Here is a 14,157-nt window from a genome sequence, read left to right as displayed (position 1 = left end):
TTTGCCTTTATGCTTATATTTTCTCATCCTTGAAATGGGGGATGAAATTTAGTATCTACCTTGTAAATTTTGAGGATTAAACGGGTTAATAATAGGTAAAGTATCAGTACCCAGTAAATGTTACGATTTTAATTCTTAGGTTAAGCTAGATAAAAGATGCAATTTATTTTGCTTAATGTTTCCTCTTACACTGAAAAGGAACTTGAAAGAAAATATTTTTTCTAATAACTATGCATGTTGTAATTTAGACAGCGTTTATTTGAAAATTTACGCATGTTGCCTCATGCACCTGGCGTCCAGATGCAAGCTATTCCAGAAGATGCAGTTCATGAAGACAGCGGAGATGAAGATGGAGAAGATCCAGACAAGAGAATTTCTAGTAAGATAGTCCTTTGATGTGTATTCTGTTACATTTTTCTGGTTTATTAAAAGCACACTACAGACTGAAGGTTTTGGTTGCCCAAGAACTTCACCTGTTTTCATGAGCACACTATTATTACTGTCTTATTTTCATCATTTTTTAAATCTTATGTAGATTTAATTTCCTTTGTCTCAGAGCCTGATTTGAGTGTCAGCCATTTCATTTTCTACAAATTAACCACTTACGTGTAGAGTAAGTTGAATAACATTAAGCACCTTCTGTTTGATTCTACAGTCTAATTCCACTTAATATGATTTGTAGGCTTTTAGCCTAATAGTATGCTATTATGGTATAGACATTCTAACATAATTGACATAAATGACATTTCTTATTTTCTCTTCTTCCCCTCTCAGCTCTGAAATAAAAGATTACTTTTTATTTAAAGACATCACTCCTACTTCCTATCAGGAAAGCAATATTTTTTTCCTCCAAAGTTTTTTTTTTTTTTTTAATGAGACCCTCTAATGTTCTTCATATTCCTTTGAATTATTTCTTCCTAGATTAAAGCTAAATTTTCAATGTTTAGCAAGCCATGCATTCAGTTATAATCTTAAAATCTGTTTCCTTACTTTTAAATATGACTGGCTAGTTCTTCTATTGAGCAATGCACTTAACAGTTGTAAAATCTGTGACTGCCTTTGTCAAAATTTTATTAAAAATCTTTTAATGTGTCAGTTCGAGCATCAGACAAACGAATAGCTTGTGATGAAGAGTTCTCAGATTCTGAGGACGAAGGAGAAGGCGGTCGTAGAAATGTGACTGATCATAAGAAAGGAGCAAAAAAAGCTAGAATCGAAGAAGACAAGAAGGAAACGGAGGACAAAAAAGCAGGTCAGATTTATTTTTTGATAGATGTTTTAATTGTAAGTTTTTGAAAGTGAGCAACCAAGCAATTTTTATAAGATCCTAAAATACTTACACGAGTATCGGAAGTAGGTGAGTGTGCTAAATAAATAGGTGACTTTTTTTCCCTCCATGTAAGTAAACTTTTAGTTAAAGCTCTCCAAATGTTATTAGTCACATTTGCTTTTATAATATAGGAAACTATCTCTTCTTGGCAACATAGGCTTAAAATATTGAACATTGCACTGTGATCTAGAGTAAGAGCGAGAACAAAGTGGTTATAGACCCATATGTAGCCCATGAGCAGAGCTGAAATTCTAAGCTAATTTGTAACTACCTGTAAGTTTATTTGATGAGAATAAAACATAAAAGAAGACTCACATTATTTAACCTTAGACCAGTTTCACCATTTTGAAAAGGCTCAGAGAACAGACTTTGTTATTATTTGAAAGAAACATAAAAGCTATAGAAAGATGGGAAGGGATTTGAGAGCTGGGTTAGGAGGAGATAATACTTTCTGATGTCTTAACTTTAAAAATGTGTCTTGTCTGTTGAGACAAATGTGTCAGTTTGTTGAGAAAATAGATGATTTAGGGCATTGAATTTGCTTTCAGAGTGTGTTATCTTTTATCTGAGTTTCCAGAGCACTTACACATACCTCAGTCATTTTATTTAACACATCACATTATAACACCTCATTAGGAACTTTACATATCTCCCTGGTAGATTGAGCTGCTCGTGGCTAGAGAATGCAGTCTCTTAAATACCTGAATTCTTGTACTTGCTGCTTTTCCTGCTGGATACCTGCTACCTATATGCAGGTAACAGTGAGGAGCACAGGTTTTAGTTGACCTGCTAATTTTGACCCTGTAGCATGTGGAAAACAGATTCAGAGGTACTGGGCCAACATCCTTTTTCTATCATATTGGAAGTTACGTGAGTAAGCTGGCTCTCGGGTTCTTTTTTTACTAGAGAGTGTTTGGAATCTGTAGCGTGTCTGCACATCTTGTTTGTGGATTGACTCCCCTATAGGCTGCTGTTCTCTGCCATTTTATAACTTTAACTTCCCAACGTATTACAATGATGGCTGCAGTCCGCTCTTGTGTTCTGATTGACATCCAGAAATTCCAGCTATGGTTGACGTAAGGAGGACTGAACTTGAGCTGTAGGATTTTTCTAGTATTTTTCTTTTCTTTGTCAATTTGTCTTTTCTTTATTTTTTGTGTGTTGTTTGTCTTCCTTTCTGGCATTCATTCTTGCTTTTTAAACTTTTATCTTTCTATGCTTTTTCTTCCAAATGGGAAAGTGGGTGCACTAGAGTGCTTATCTTTCATTGCTGCTTTAGCTGAAAATGAGAGTGCCTTTTGATCTGGCTTTAATGGCCTGGTGGTGGATTAATCTCACAGTATTTAGTTCCTAAATACTTCTGTTGCTGATGATAATTGATACTTAAATTTCTTAGTTTAATAATGGAATTCTTCTTACAGTGTCTTGCATTTGTTAAAATCTTGCAACATACAGATAAAAGAAATACTACCATAGAAAACATTTTTAAAAGTCTATAGTTCAGAACCTAAAGTTAGGAATATTTCTTTGCTCTTCATCCCTCCCCAAACCACACTTGGCACTTTTGTTTACATATCTAAAATTAAGCCAGAAGCCAAAACAAATGTCATAATAAACATGTTGCTATATGTTTGTATTATAATCAGTGCCTCACCACTTTGGTTCATTGGCTTATCTAAAGAAAAAATTTAGCACATTTTGGCTAATTTGTTTCAATGATCTTGAATGGATAGTGTTACTCTTACTATTTTGTTAATTTTTATTAAAATGGTAAAGTTTTGATACTTACATAGTGAAGTTAAAACTAATGGCTATGTGTATGTATGGCTAAGTCCCTTCACAGTTCACCTGAAACTGTCACAACGTTGTTTATCCGCTATACCCCAGTACAAAAGAAAAAGTTTAGGAAAGAAAAAGAGGGTACTAGAAAAGACGGGTACTAGCGCTAAGAGTCGGACACCACTGAGCGACTTCACTTTCACTTTTCACTTTCCTGCATTGGAGAAGGAAATGGCAACCCACTCCAGTGTTCTTGCCTGGAGAATCCCAGGGACAGAGGAGCCTGATGGACTGCCGTCTATGGGGTTGCAGAGTCGGACACGACTGAAGCGACTTAGCAACAGCAGCAGCAGCCTAACCATTATTTAAAGAAAAAAAAAAACTATTGGTTATATAAGCAATAGAATTTAGCTTCTGTTTTGTCTCTGACCTTAACTGCTTCTGTCCCCTTGTCACAAAACTCCAGCCAAATTGGTCTTGCAGTTTTTCCTTCCAACCTAATTCCTTGTTGCCTCAAAGTCCTTTTGAGCTTTCCCTCTGTTCAAGGTACTTCTTCCCTTTTCCCACTCAAAAGTGATTTGTTCTTCAGAATGCCTCTCAAAGGTCACTTGTCGTAGCCTTTCCTGATCTACCATGGTGTTATGCGCATGTCTGTTGGCTGAACTTCTTCATAGTGCATATCCTGCCTGTAATGCTGTGATCCCATAGGGCAAAGTTCCCAAAGGCAGGACTGCGATGTTGCATTGATATTGAACCTCTGTCATTTAGTACATCTTCAGAAGCTTAGTTAGTTGTTGATTTCATGAACAATAATATTGTATATGGGAGTTTTTTATATTTTAAGTAAGATATATTTTAAAATAAAATATATACATTTTATATTTCAAAATAGGTGTTAATCTCTTCCCAATTTTTGTTTTTAGATGTTAAGGAGGAAGATAAATCCAAGGATAATAGTGGTGAAAAAACAGATACCAAAGGGTAAGCTGTATTCTTTTTCTAGTAATTTTTATATGCTATAAAAATACTGAGTATGTTTACTGGGGTTGGGGTGAGTATACATATATTCTTTGAGAAGTACTGAACTGAACCTGGAATATCATCAGTAGGTTGTTATGAGATGCTCTGAATTTTAGTATGGTATGTAAGACAATATGGAGAAGGCAATGGCACCCCACTCCAGTACTCTTGCCTGGAAAATCCCATGGACAGAGGAGCCTGGTAGGCTGCAGTCCATGGGGTCGCTAAGAGTCGGACACGACTGAGCAACTTCACTTTCACTTTTCACTTTCATGCATTGGAGAAGGAAATGGCAACCCACTCTACTGTTCTTGCCTGGAGAATCCCAGGGACGGAGGAGCCTGGTGGGCTGCTGTCTATGGGGTTACACAGAGTCGGACACGACTGAAGTGACTTAGCAGTAGCAGTAAGACAATATATATATATCTTAACCATTAGCTTATATTTCATTTACTTGCTTGTTTTTCATTTATGTAGCATGCCTTAAAAAATTACAAAAGCTAATAATAATCAGTGTTGTAACTGAATGTATTAAAATAGGTCAGTTTATATTCTTGAACGTAATTTATCTAAGCCTTGTTTTGCTATTAACTTTTATATAGACACTCATCATCTTTCATGGTGCTCTTATTTCTATATACATGATTTTTTGGTGTTATAAGACAGGTAAATTTTAAGAGTCACTGGGCTAGTATAACATAATTTTTTAAAAGACCATAATTGAGCTTTCTATTGTCAGAAAGCATGTAGATGCTTGGCCACACATAATTTTGTGTTAGCCTTCATAGGATGACTTGGAATAGGTTGTAAAACCCTCAAAAGGTCAAGGCAGTCAGTCAGTGCTCCAAAAACTCAAGGCACTACCAGCTTACATGTTTCTTAGTGGGAACCATAGGGCTGATCTATTGGTCATTGCATTTAAACTGAGATTGTGCAATTTTTAATATTTCATATTGCCTCTTTTAACAGAGCCAAATCAGAACAGCTCAGCAATCCTTGAATTTGAGTCTCACCACTTTCAGAAACCATAAAAAAGTGAGAAAATATTGGGAAGAAAAATGTTTTTTCTTTTTGAAGATTTCTGGCTTCATTTTATACTACTTTGGCATGGACTGTATTTATTTTCAAAATGGCTTTGTTTTTGTTTTTCTTGGCAAGTTTTATTGTGAGTTTTCTAATTATGAAGCAAAATTTCTTTTCTCCACCATGCTTTACGTGATAGTATTTAAAATTGATGTGTTATTATGTCAAAAAACTGATCTATTAAAGAAGTAATTGGCCTTTCTGAGCTGATTTTTCCATCTTTTGTAATTATCTTTATTAAAAAATTGTACTTCGATTGTCTTTTGTCTGTTTATTACAACATGGAGTCTAATTTCATAGGCTAGTAACGTGACCATTTCTGTAGAAAAATAGAATACCCTAAAGCTGAAAGATACTGATTACAACTTCAAAGACATCCATGAACTGTTTAGGAAATAACTGTGTTTACAGTAATTATTATTTCTTACTCTAATAGGAGTTCTACCATCTTGTTCTCTGTAGGTTAACCAGCCAATATTGGTGAAGATTAATATCTCATAATCATAATTTATCTTAATGAAACAAGCTATGCAGTTGAGATATAGGAATTAGCTTTGAGCTGAACCAAAGATTCTCAAAAACTGGTAATCGATTCTGAGTTGAAAGAAGAAATCTGTGATCAGAAAAGGAAACTATAGCTTCCATACTGAGCTCTGTGGGAGCTCTTTTGCCAACCCCTACTATATACCAAGTAGACAAAGAATTGTATAGTGTGTTTGAACAGAAATTTCCTGTGTTTATGTCAAGGCTAAAATAAAACCTGCTGTTTAGACAAAACCTGGTTCTTGTACTACATATTCACGGTACCCAGGTTCCACTATTACACCCAGGCTTCCAAACGAAAGAAATAAACACTTAAAAGTCATTTATCATGAGTTTATTGAATGTCTACCCACTTTAAGGCTTTGAGCATGCAACTGAACATAATGGGAAAATGCCTGCTCCCACAGCTTACACTTTAATGGTAGGAAGCAGACAAACGGGGTAGTTTCTGCTACTAAGATATGCAAAGGAGAAAGCAAAACATTTTAGAAACTTGCCAAAATCGAAATCTTTTTGCTGGGCCAAATTGATTATTTTGAGGTAAAAACTTGGACAGTAGATCAGTCAAAAATATTTCTCTAAAAGCTCCTGTTAAATACTTCAGCATTTACAAAAGCACCTGGACTTTTGTAATGAGCAGCCGTTCTCTCACCTGTATTTAATAGATATTTCACTTGCCATGTTGGTTCCAACTCTTTTTTTTCTTTAAATAAGTTTATACAGAAGAAGTTGAAGCCCTCTTTATCCACTTTGTCATTTGATTCCCTTAGGACTCTTCAGAAGTAACCATCCCTTATGCCTGTTTTCACTCTTGCTGCATATCTTATCAGCATTCAAACCCTTGTGGTGTTAGGAATTATGGAATTCAGTCCTTCATTCGTGAAATAGTTACATACGTTTAGTGTTTGTGAAACACACAATGGTATTGCACATGTACACTTACGTAACTTGCTTTTTGATTAACCCTGTTGAACAAGTCCAACTCATTTTAACTGCTCTGTATTAAGTTTCCATTATAAGGACACACCAAAAATTTGTTTTAGTAGTGTAGTGAACCTCCTTGGTTACATTTAGGTTTTGTTTTACTATTTACAAATAGCAGCATCTATATAAAGCTGAAGCCTCAAGAGAATAATTTGAAACTTGAAAGCTCAGCAAGGTGACTTGGTACAACATTAATACACAGAAAACAGCAACTGGTAATATACACAAACAGCCAGATTTGCCAGAAAAAGTAAGGTCCTATTTACAAGAGCAGTAACAAAAATTCTTATAAATAAAAAATATAAAGAAGCTATGGTTCTGGCATATACTGAAAAAGATCATAAGATGTCAAGATAAATACCCTAATATATTTGGAACAATATTGGAAAAGATTATTCCTTGAGTGGTATTGGGATAATGGGCAATCAAATGGATAAAAAGAAGCTGTATGCTTTCCATGAGAAGAGTCAGATTAGCTGGATGTTGAATTTTATCAAAAGCATTTTCTGCATCTATTGAGGTAATCCATTTTTATTCAATTTTTAACGTGATTTTTAAATTAATTTTTAATTAAAAATATAAACAATTTCTCGTCAAAGGGATGGAAATGTTATACGTCCTTACAGCTTTCATTTCCTTTTTTTCAAATTGTCTTTTGTGATGACTTGCAGATTCATGCAGTTCAGTGTTTCTGGGACAATAGTGACTATCTTAGTTTCATTTCTTCCCTGGAGAAGGAAGATTTACCTTGTGGCTACAAGTCCTAACAGAGTCTTCTGGGAGAATCATATGGTCCTGATAGGGGTAGTCACTATCATTTCAGTTTTAAAAATGGCACTTTAAAACAGACCTCAACTTGGCAGGGAGGTAGGGAGAGTGGAGAAGCTCTTTACTTAAGGAAGATACTGCTGTTTTCTCAATTTTTCTCATTTCCTTATGGCATGGATGAAAGCTTCCAAATTCCACTAGTCAAATCAGATCAGTCACTCAGTCATGTCTGACTCTTGGCGACCCCATGAATCGCAGCATGCCAGGCCTCCCTGTCTATCACCAACTCCCTGAGTTCACTCAAACTCACATCCATCAAGTTGGTGATGCCATCCAGCCATCTCATCATCTGTCATCCCCTTCTCCTCCTGCCCCCAATCCCTCCCAGCATCCGAGTCTTTTCCAATGAGTCAACTCTTCATATGAGGTGGCCAAAGTACTGGAGTTTCAGCTTTAGCATCATTCCTTCCAAAGAACACCCAGAACTGATCTGCAGAATGGACTGGTTGGATCTCCTTGCAGCCCAAGGGACTCTCAAGAGTCTTCTCCAACACCACAGTTCAAAAGCATCAATTCTTCGGCGCTCAGCCTTCTTCACAGTCCAACTCTCACATCCATACATGACCACAGGAAAAACCATAGCCTTGACTAGATGGACCTTTGTTGGCAAAGTAATGTCTCTGCCTTTGAATATGCTGTCTAGGTTGGTCATAACTTTCCTTCCAAGGAGTAAGCGTCTTTAATTTCATGGTTGCAGTCACCATCTGCAGTGATTTTAGAGCCCAGAAAAATAAAGTCTGACACTGTTTCCCCATCTATTTCCCATGAAGTGATGGGACTGGATGCCATGATCTTCGTTTTCTGAATGTTGAGCTTTAAGCCAACTTTTTCACTCTCCACTTTCACCTTCATCAAGAGGCTTTTGAGTTCCTCTTCACTTTCTGCCATAAGGGTGGTGTCATCTGCATATCTGAGGTTATTGATATTTCTCCCAGCAATCTTGATTCCAGCTTGTGTTTCTTCCAGCCCAGTGTTTCTCATGATGTACTCTGCATATACGTTAAATAAACAGGGTGACAATATACAGCCTTCATGTACTCCTTTTCCTATTTGGAACCAGTCTGTTGTTCCATGGTCCAGTTCTAACTGTTGCTTCCTGACCTGCATACAAATTTCTCAGAGGCAGATCAGGTGGTCTGATATTCCCGTCTCTTTCAGAATTTTCCAGTTTATTGGGATCCACACAGTCAAAGGCTTTGGCATAGTCAATAGAGCAGAAATAGATGCTTTTCTGGAACTCTCTTGCTTTTTCCATGATCCAGCAGATGTTGGCAATTTGATCTCTGGTTCCTCTGCCTTTTCTAAAACCAGCTTGAACATCTGGAAGTTCACGGTTCACATATTGCTGAAGCCTGGCTTGGAGAATTTTGAGCATTACTTTACTAGCGTGTGAGATGAGTGCAATTGTGCAGTAGTTTGAGCATTCTTTGGCATTGCCTTTCTTTGGGATTGGAATGAAAACTGCCCTTTTCCAGTCCTATGGCCACTGCTGAGTTTTCCAGATTTGCTGGCATATTGAGTGCAGCACTTTCACAGCATCATCTTTCAGGATTTGGAATAGCTCAACTGGAATTCCATCACCTCCACCAGCTTTGTTCCTAGTGATGCTTTCTAAGGCCCACTTGACTTCACATTGCAGGATGTCTGGCTCTAGGTCAGTGATCACACCATCGTGATTATGTGGGTCATGAAGCTCTTTTTTGTACAGTTCTTCTGTGTATTCTTGCCACCTCTTCTTAATATCTTCTGCTTCATCAAGCCCATCTTTGCATGAAATGTTCCTTTGGTATCTCTGATTTTCTTGAAGAGATCTCTAGTCTTTCCCATTCTGTTGTTTTCCTCTATTTCTTTGCGTTGATCGCTGAAGAAGGCTTTCTTATCTCTTCTTGCTATTCTTTGGAACTCTGCATTCAGATATTTATATCTTTCCTTTTCTCCTTTGCTTTTCGCTTCTCTTCTTTTCACAGCTATTTGTAAGGCCTCCCCAGACAGCCATTTTGCTTTTTTGCATTTCTTTTCCATGGGGATGGTCTTGATCCCTGTCTCCTGTACAATGAATGTCACGAACCTCCGTCCATAGTTCATCAGGCACTCTGTCTATCAGATCTAGGCCCTTAAATCTATTTCTCACTTCCACTGTATAATCATAAGGGATTTGATTTAGGTCATACCTGAATGGTCTAGTGGTTTTCCCTACTTTCTTCAATTTAAGTCTGAATTTGGCAATAAGGAGTTAATGATCTGAGCCACAGTCAGCTCCCGGTCTTGTTTTTGCTGACTGTATAGAGCTTCTCCATCTTTGGCTGCAAAGAATATAATCAATCTGATTTCGGTGTTGACTATCTGGTGATGTCCATGTATAGAGTCTTGTGTTGTTGGAGGTAGTTAATAACCAATGCTACTAGCTTTCTGTCAATAGGAGATGCTTTGAAGTTCTTAAAGTGGAGTAATTTGTCTTCATCTTCTGATTGATGTGGCTTCAGTAAAATTCCTACTGAAGCTTCTCTGATACCGGGATTCATAACATTTCTTATTGTATTGTGATATAAATGACATGGATTTTCAAGGTTTTATGAGAAAACTTCAATTTGTATGCTATCACAAGTAATATTTGATCGTTTAAGATCCTTTTTTCTTCACAATCTTGTGCAAGTTACTAACTTCTCTGTGTCTTAATTGCTTCTTAACTTAAAATGAGGAAAAGAATAGTAGTCCTCACCTCATTGAGAAGATAGATGGGACCAGAATTGTGAGGGAAGTCTTAAATCTTCAAGTGTTATTTAGACATCAAATGAATTGCTTCTGAGCCTTGTGTTTGAGTTTGATGCCTACTAGTATCAAAATACTAGGCCATGGTGGATAGGAAAACAATCTTTTGAGAACTAGTTTCAGCAAGGAATCTATTAACATTTGGTAAATTTAGGGGGATCTTAGTGTCCCTGCAGTTAATTCACTGAACAGTAATCTGTCAAGCAAAATGGTTGTGAATGGATTATGGAAAAAATGAAACTATTAAATTGTTATTGTCTGTTTACATAAGTAGCAATGTTGCTGCTGCTGCTAAGTCGCTTCAGTCGTGTCCAACTCTGCGACCCCATAGACAGGAGCCCATCAGGCTCCCCCGTCCCAGGGATTCTCCAGGCAAGAATACTGGAGTGGATTGCCATGTCCTTCTCCAGTGCATGAAAGTGAAAAGTGAAAGTGAAGTCACTCATTCATGTCCAACTCATCACGACCCCATGGACTGCAGCCCACCAGGCTCCTCTGTCCATGGGATTTTCCAGGCAAGAGTACTGGAGTGGGGTGCCATCGCCTTCTGTGAAGAAATAATCCTCAGAAGGGTTACAATATAAAGAAGCTACTCAACAGTTGCTGCATTTTCTCCAACTTGCCACAAGATGGCAGATGTTCCATTGTTTAAATTTTTTTTTTTTTCTATTTTTTTGTGCATTTTCTCCTGTTGTCGCTTGATGGTCCATTGAACAAGCTGAGTAACACTCATTGACAAGTTCTTTTGAATGCAGTGTTGGACTCCATACCATTTGAATTAAGCTACAGTGTAGTTTACTGATTGGAATTTTTCTTTAGGTAGAACAATTATAATACTAATTCCTGAGCTTTACATCCATAAAACAGTAGAGTGTATCTGGTAGTAAATGTTATTTGTGACTTTTCTAGTCAAAAGTAGAATGGAAATGAATATTAGAGCCAGAGTAGTTTTCTATTTTGGTTGGGAATGGAATCATTTAAAATACACAATAGAAGAGAAGGAATGAAATTTGATTCTAAAAAATGTAGTTCAGTATATAGTGAAGTTCATATGCAGGGATACTGGACTGCATATGAAATAGTTCCACAGCATTTGTTACTAAACTAAGTACCTAACCTCTTTGATCTTTGAAATTATGAAACTTTGAAGTATTATGATTAGGATATTAGTTAATCCTGGTGGAATAAATTATAAAGGAGAACTGAACTTGATTAAGTTGTTATTTGCTCTTAAGAATGTTTACTCCAAATGTTGATAAAATATGTACATGTACATTTATTTCTAAAATAACATGAATAGTAAAACTCTGGATTGGTAAATCTTTTTCCAGGCCCACCTTGTAACCAATGGTATGTGTTTGAGAGTAAGTTCAACAAAGTAATGATTGAAATCTAAGACTAATCTCTCAAGTTATGAATTTTGGTTCTATTGGTAAATCAGAAGCTTCTGGCTTCTCTTCTGTATTCTTTAACTTAGTTATCTTTTTTGTTTCTTCAGAAATCAACATTTCAAGGGTGACCTTCCTATACAGTAATTGCCTGATATGCAGGAAAAGTTTTTCAGTAAACAAATACCAACAAAAGGTCACTGCATTCTGGCAACTAGTAAACTGAATGTTTGACTTAAGAGACAAGTGTTTCTCCTTTTGCCTTTTTTAATTGCATTTTTGCTGTGTCCCTAGGTGAGAAACACTTCAAAAATCTCCTTATTCTGTAGTCTAGCCGGAAAGTTCAAACATGGGTCACCTTTGATTGAATTCTAGGTGGGACTGAGCTGTTAAGGGCACCCTAGCGTGCTCCTTTGGTAGATAACAGCCTTCCAGGTACAAGAAAGGAGACCTACATCTCATCAGCCTTTCAGAAGTGGTCTGAAATGGGCTGAATTCTAATTTCTGAAGGATCCACCTGATGTGGACATACTGTATCTTCCAGGAAAAGATTTTTCTCTACAATTTGAAGTTCAAACTATTACTAGCTATCCTCTTCCCCGTTAATCAATTGCAAATCTCTTTTTGGTGAATTGTAAAAAGTATATTATTTTTAGACATATTTAGTTGTATAATGTTCACATGTACTAGGCTTAGGTGCAATTTCTGTGCTATTCCTTTTAGATGGTGAGTATGTTTTGGAAATCTCAAATTAACATCTGAGATATCTTGAAGTAAATGGGAAAGCATTGGGGTTTCTTAATGACTCAATGCCATCGTATTTCTAGAGTTAGAAAACATTGTAAGTTCATTTTATCTCAGATCTATTTCTAAATATGATGGGCAATAAATCTGAACTTCCAGATATGCACCACAGATCCTAAAAGTTATTTCATGGTGAACAGCCTCATCTCTAGCCTTTTTTGTGCTTCTTACTTGGCCTGTTCAAAGCACCAACACCACTTAGAGCAGCAGCAGGTAAAGAGCAGTGCACTAGAAATCACAAATGTGGAGTAGACCCCAGCTTTACATTATTTACTGAAATAGTATTTACTGAAATATTATTTACTTTATTATTTATTGTTTTGGCCTCGTTATTTAAATTGCTATGCCTCAGTTTACTAATCTATGAAACTGGTCAGGTAACAGTTGACAAATACTTTGCTTTTCCATCATGTCTCTTCTTTTACTTGGGGTAGACATTACAAATTGATCTTTGTTTTCTGGCCTTAAAATCCTTCTCAACCCAGATAGCCATTACAGTTAATCAGAGATGGCATTAAATATGAAATGCTTTTGCCATCTCTGGCTGAAAGATCTTTCAAGTCCAAAATTAACAGTATGTCTTTTTGTTTTTTTAAATAATAGGTATGCAATATATTTATTGGTTGTTGGATATAATATACTTACTATCAATTCTTTTTTAACAGTAGCCTTTCCCTCATACCTAAACATTTACCCATAGAGGTTAATTTTTAAAATTTTATATCAATTCATTATTCCAAAAATTGCTATTGGAAAAATATAAAAGTCACAAAAACAGGGGCTTCCCTGGTGGCTCAGTGGTAGAGAATCCACCTGCCAATGCAGGAGACATGGGTTTGATCCCTGACCTGGGAAGATCCCATGTGCTGCGGAGCACAAGCCTGTGCACCACAACTATTGAGCCTATGATCTAGAGCCCAGGAGGTGCAACTGCTGAGCCCATGTGCCACAGTTACTGAAACCTGCGCACCCTAGAACCTGAGCTCCATAACAAAAGAAGCCACCTCAATGAGAAGCTCTTGCTCCACAGCTAGAGAGTAGCTCCCACTTGCCTCAACTAGAGAAAAGCCTGCACAGCAATGAAGACCCAGCACAAACTAATTTTTTTTTAAAGTCACATACAATTTATGCCCCTCTCAAAAAAGTTACAGAGACCAAAGATTGCCTGTGCCAGAGTCTAATCATGAGAGAAAAGCCACAATGTGATTTGAACATGAAAAGTTTTATATAATCATTAATTATAACAAAATTAGACTAATGAAGGATTCTCCAGTGAAAACGAGGGAGACTTAAAAAAAAAAAAAGGTAAAAAAGAACAGATATAAGGAGAGGCCATTGACCTTGAGAGTATCCCAAGATGAGCCCACCACCTGGCCCAAGACTGAGACCCAGATTCTGGAGAGGACACATCTATGGCTCTCTGGCTGGCAGAGAAGTCACTGGGCATTGTATGGATGGAACTTGCTGGGAATCCACCCTCCAACAGTTGCTAGAAATTCTCCTTCTAAGGTGGTAGGGAGATGCTGCTGCCCATTGTGTGATGGGTCCAAGTGCCAGAGAACTGATTGGTGATGCAGGAGCCAGGCACCAGAGAAGCCATTCACGCAGCAAGAACCTGCGGAGAAGAGC

The 14,157-nt window shown here is 37.0% G+C and overlaps 1 protein-coding gene across 1 annotated transcript in view; it reads left to right on the top strand.

Moving 5' to 3' along the window:
* Positions 1–5,468, top strand: part of HDAC2 (histone deacetylase 2) — a 35,245-nt gene extending 29,777 nt beyond the window's left edge. The window contains exons 11-14 of the mRNA XM_006068491.4: positions 249–379; positions 1,097–1,252; positions 4,033–4,090; positions 5,099–5,468. Of these exons, the coding sequence (XP_006068553.1) occupies positions 249–379; positions 1,097–1,252; positions 4,033–4,090; positions 5,099–5,129 (376 nt within the window). The 3' untranslated portion in view covers positions 5,130–5,468. The remainder of the gene's footprint in view (positions 1–248; positions 380–1,096; positions 1,253–4,032; positions 4,091–5,098) is intronic.
* Positions 5,469–14,157: the final 8,689 nt, after the last annotated feature.

The sequence above is a fragment of the Bubalus bubalis genome, chromosome 10 (assembly GCF_019923935.1).
Source record: "Bubalus bubalis isolate 160015118507 breed Murrah chromosome 10, NDDB_SH_1, whole genome shotgun sequence".
NCBI lineage: Eukaryota > Metazoa > Chordata > Mammalia > Artiodactyla > Bovidae > Bubalus > Bubalus bubalis.
Note: the sequence above shows the minus strand (reverse complement) of the source record. Positions and strands in the feature narration are given on the sequence as shown.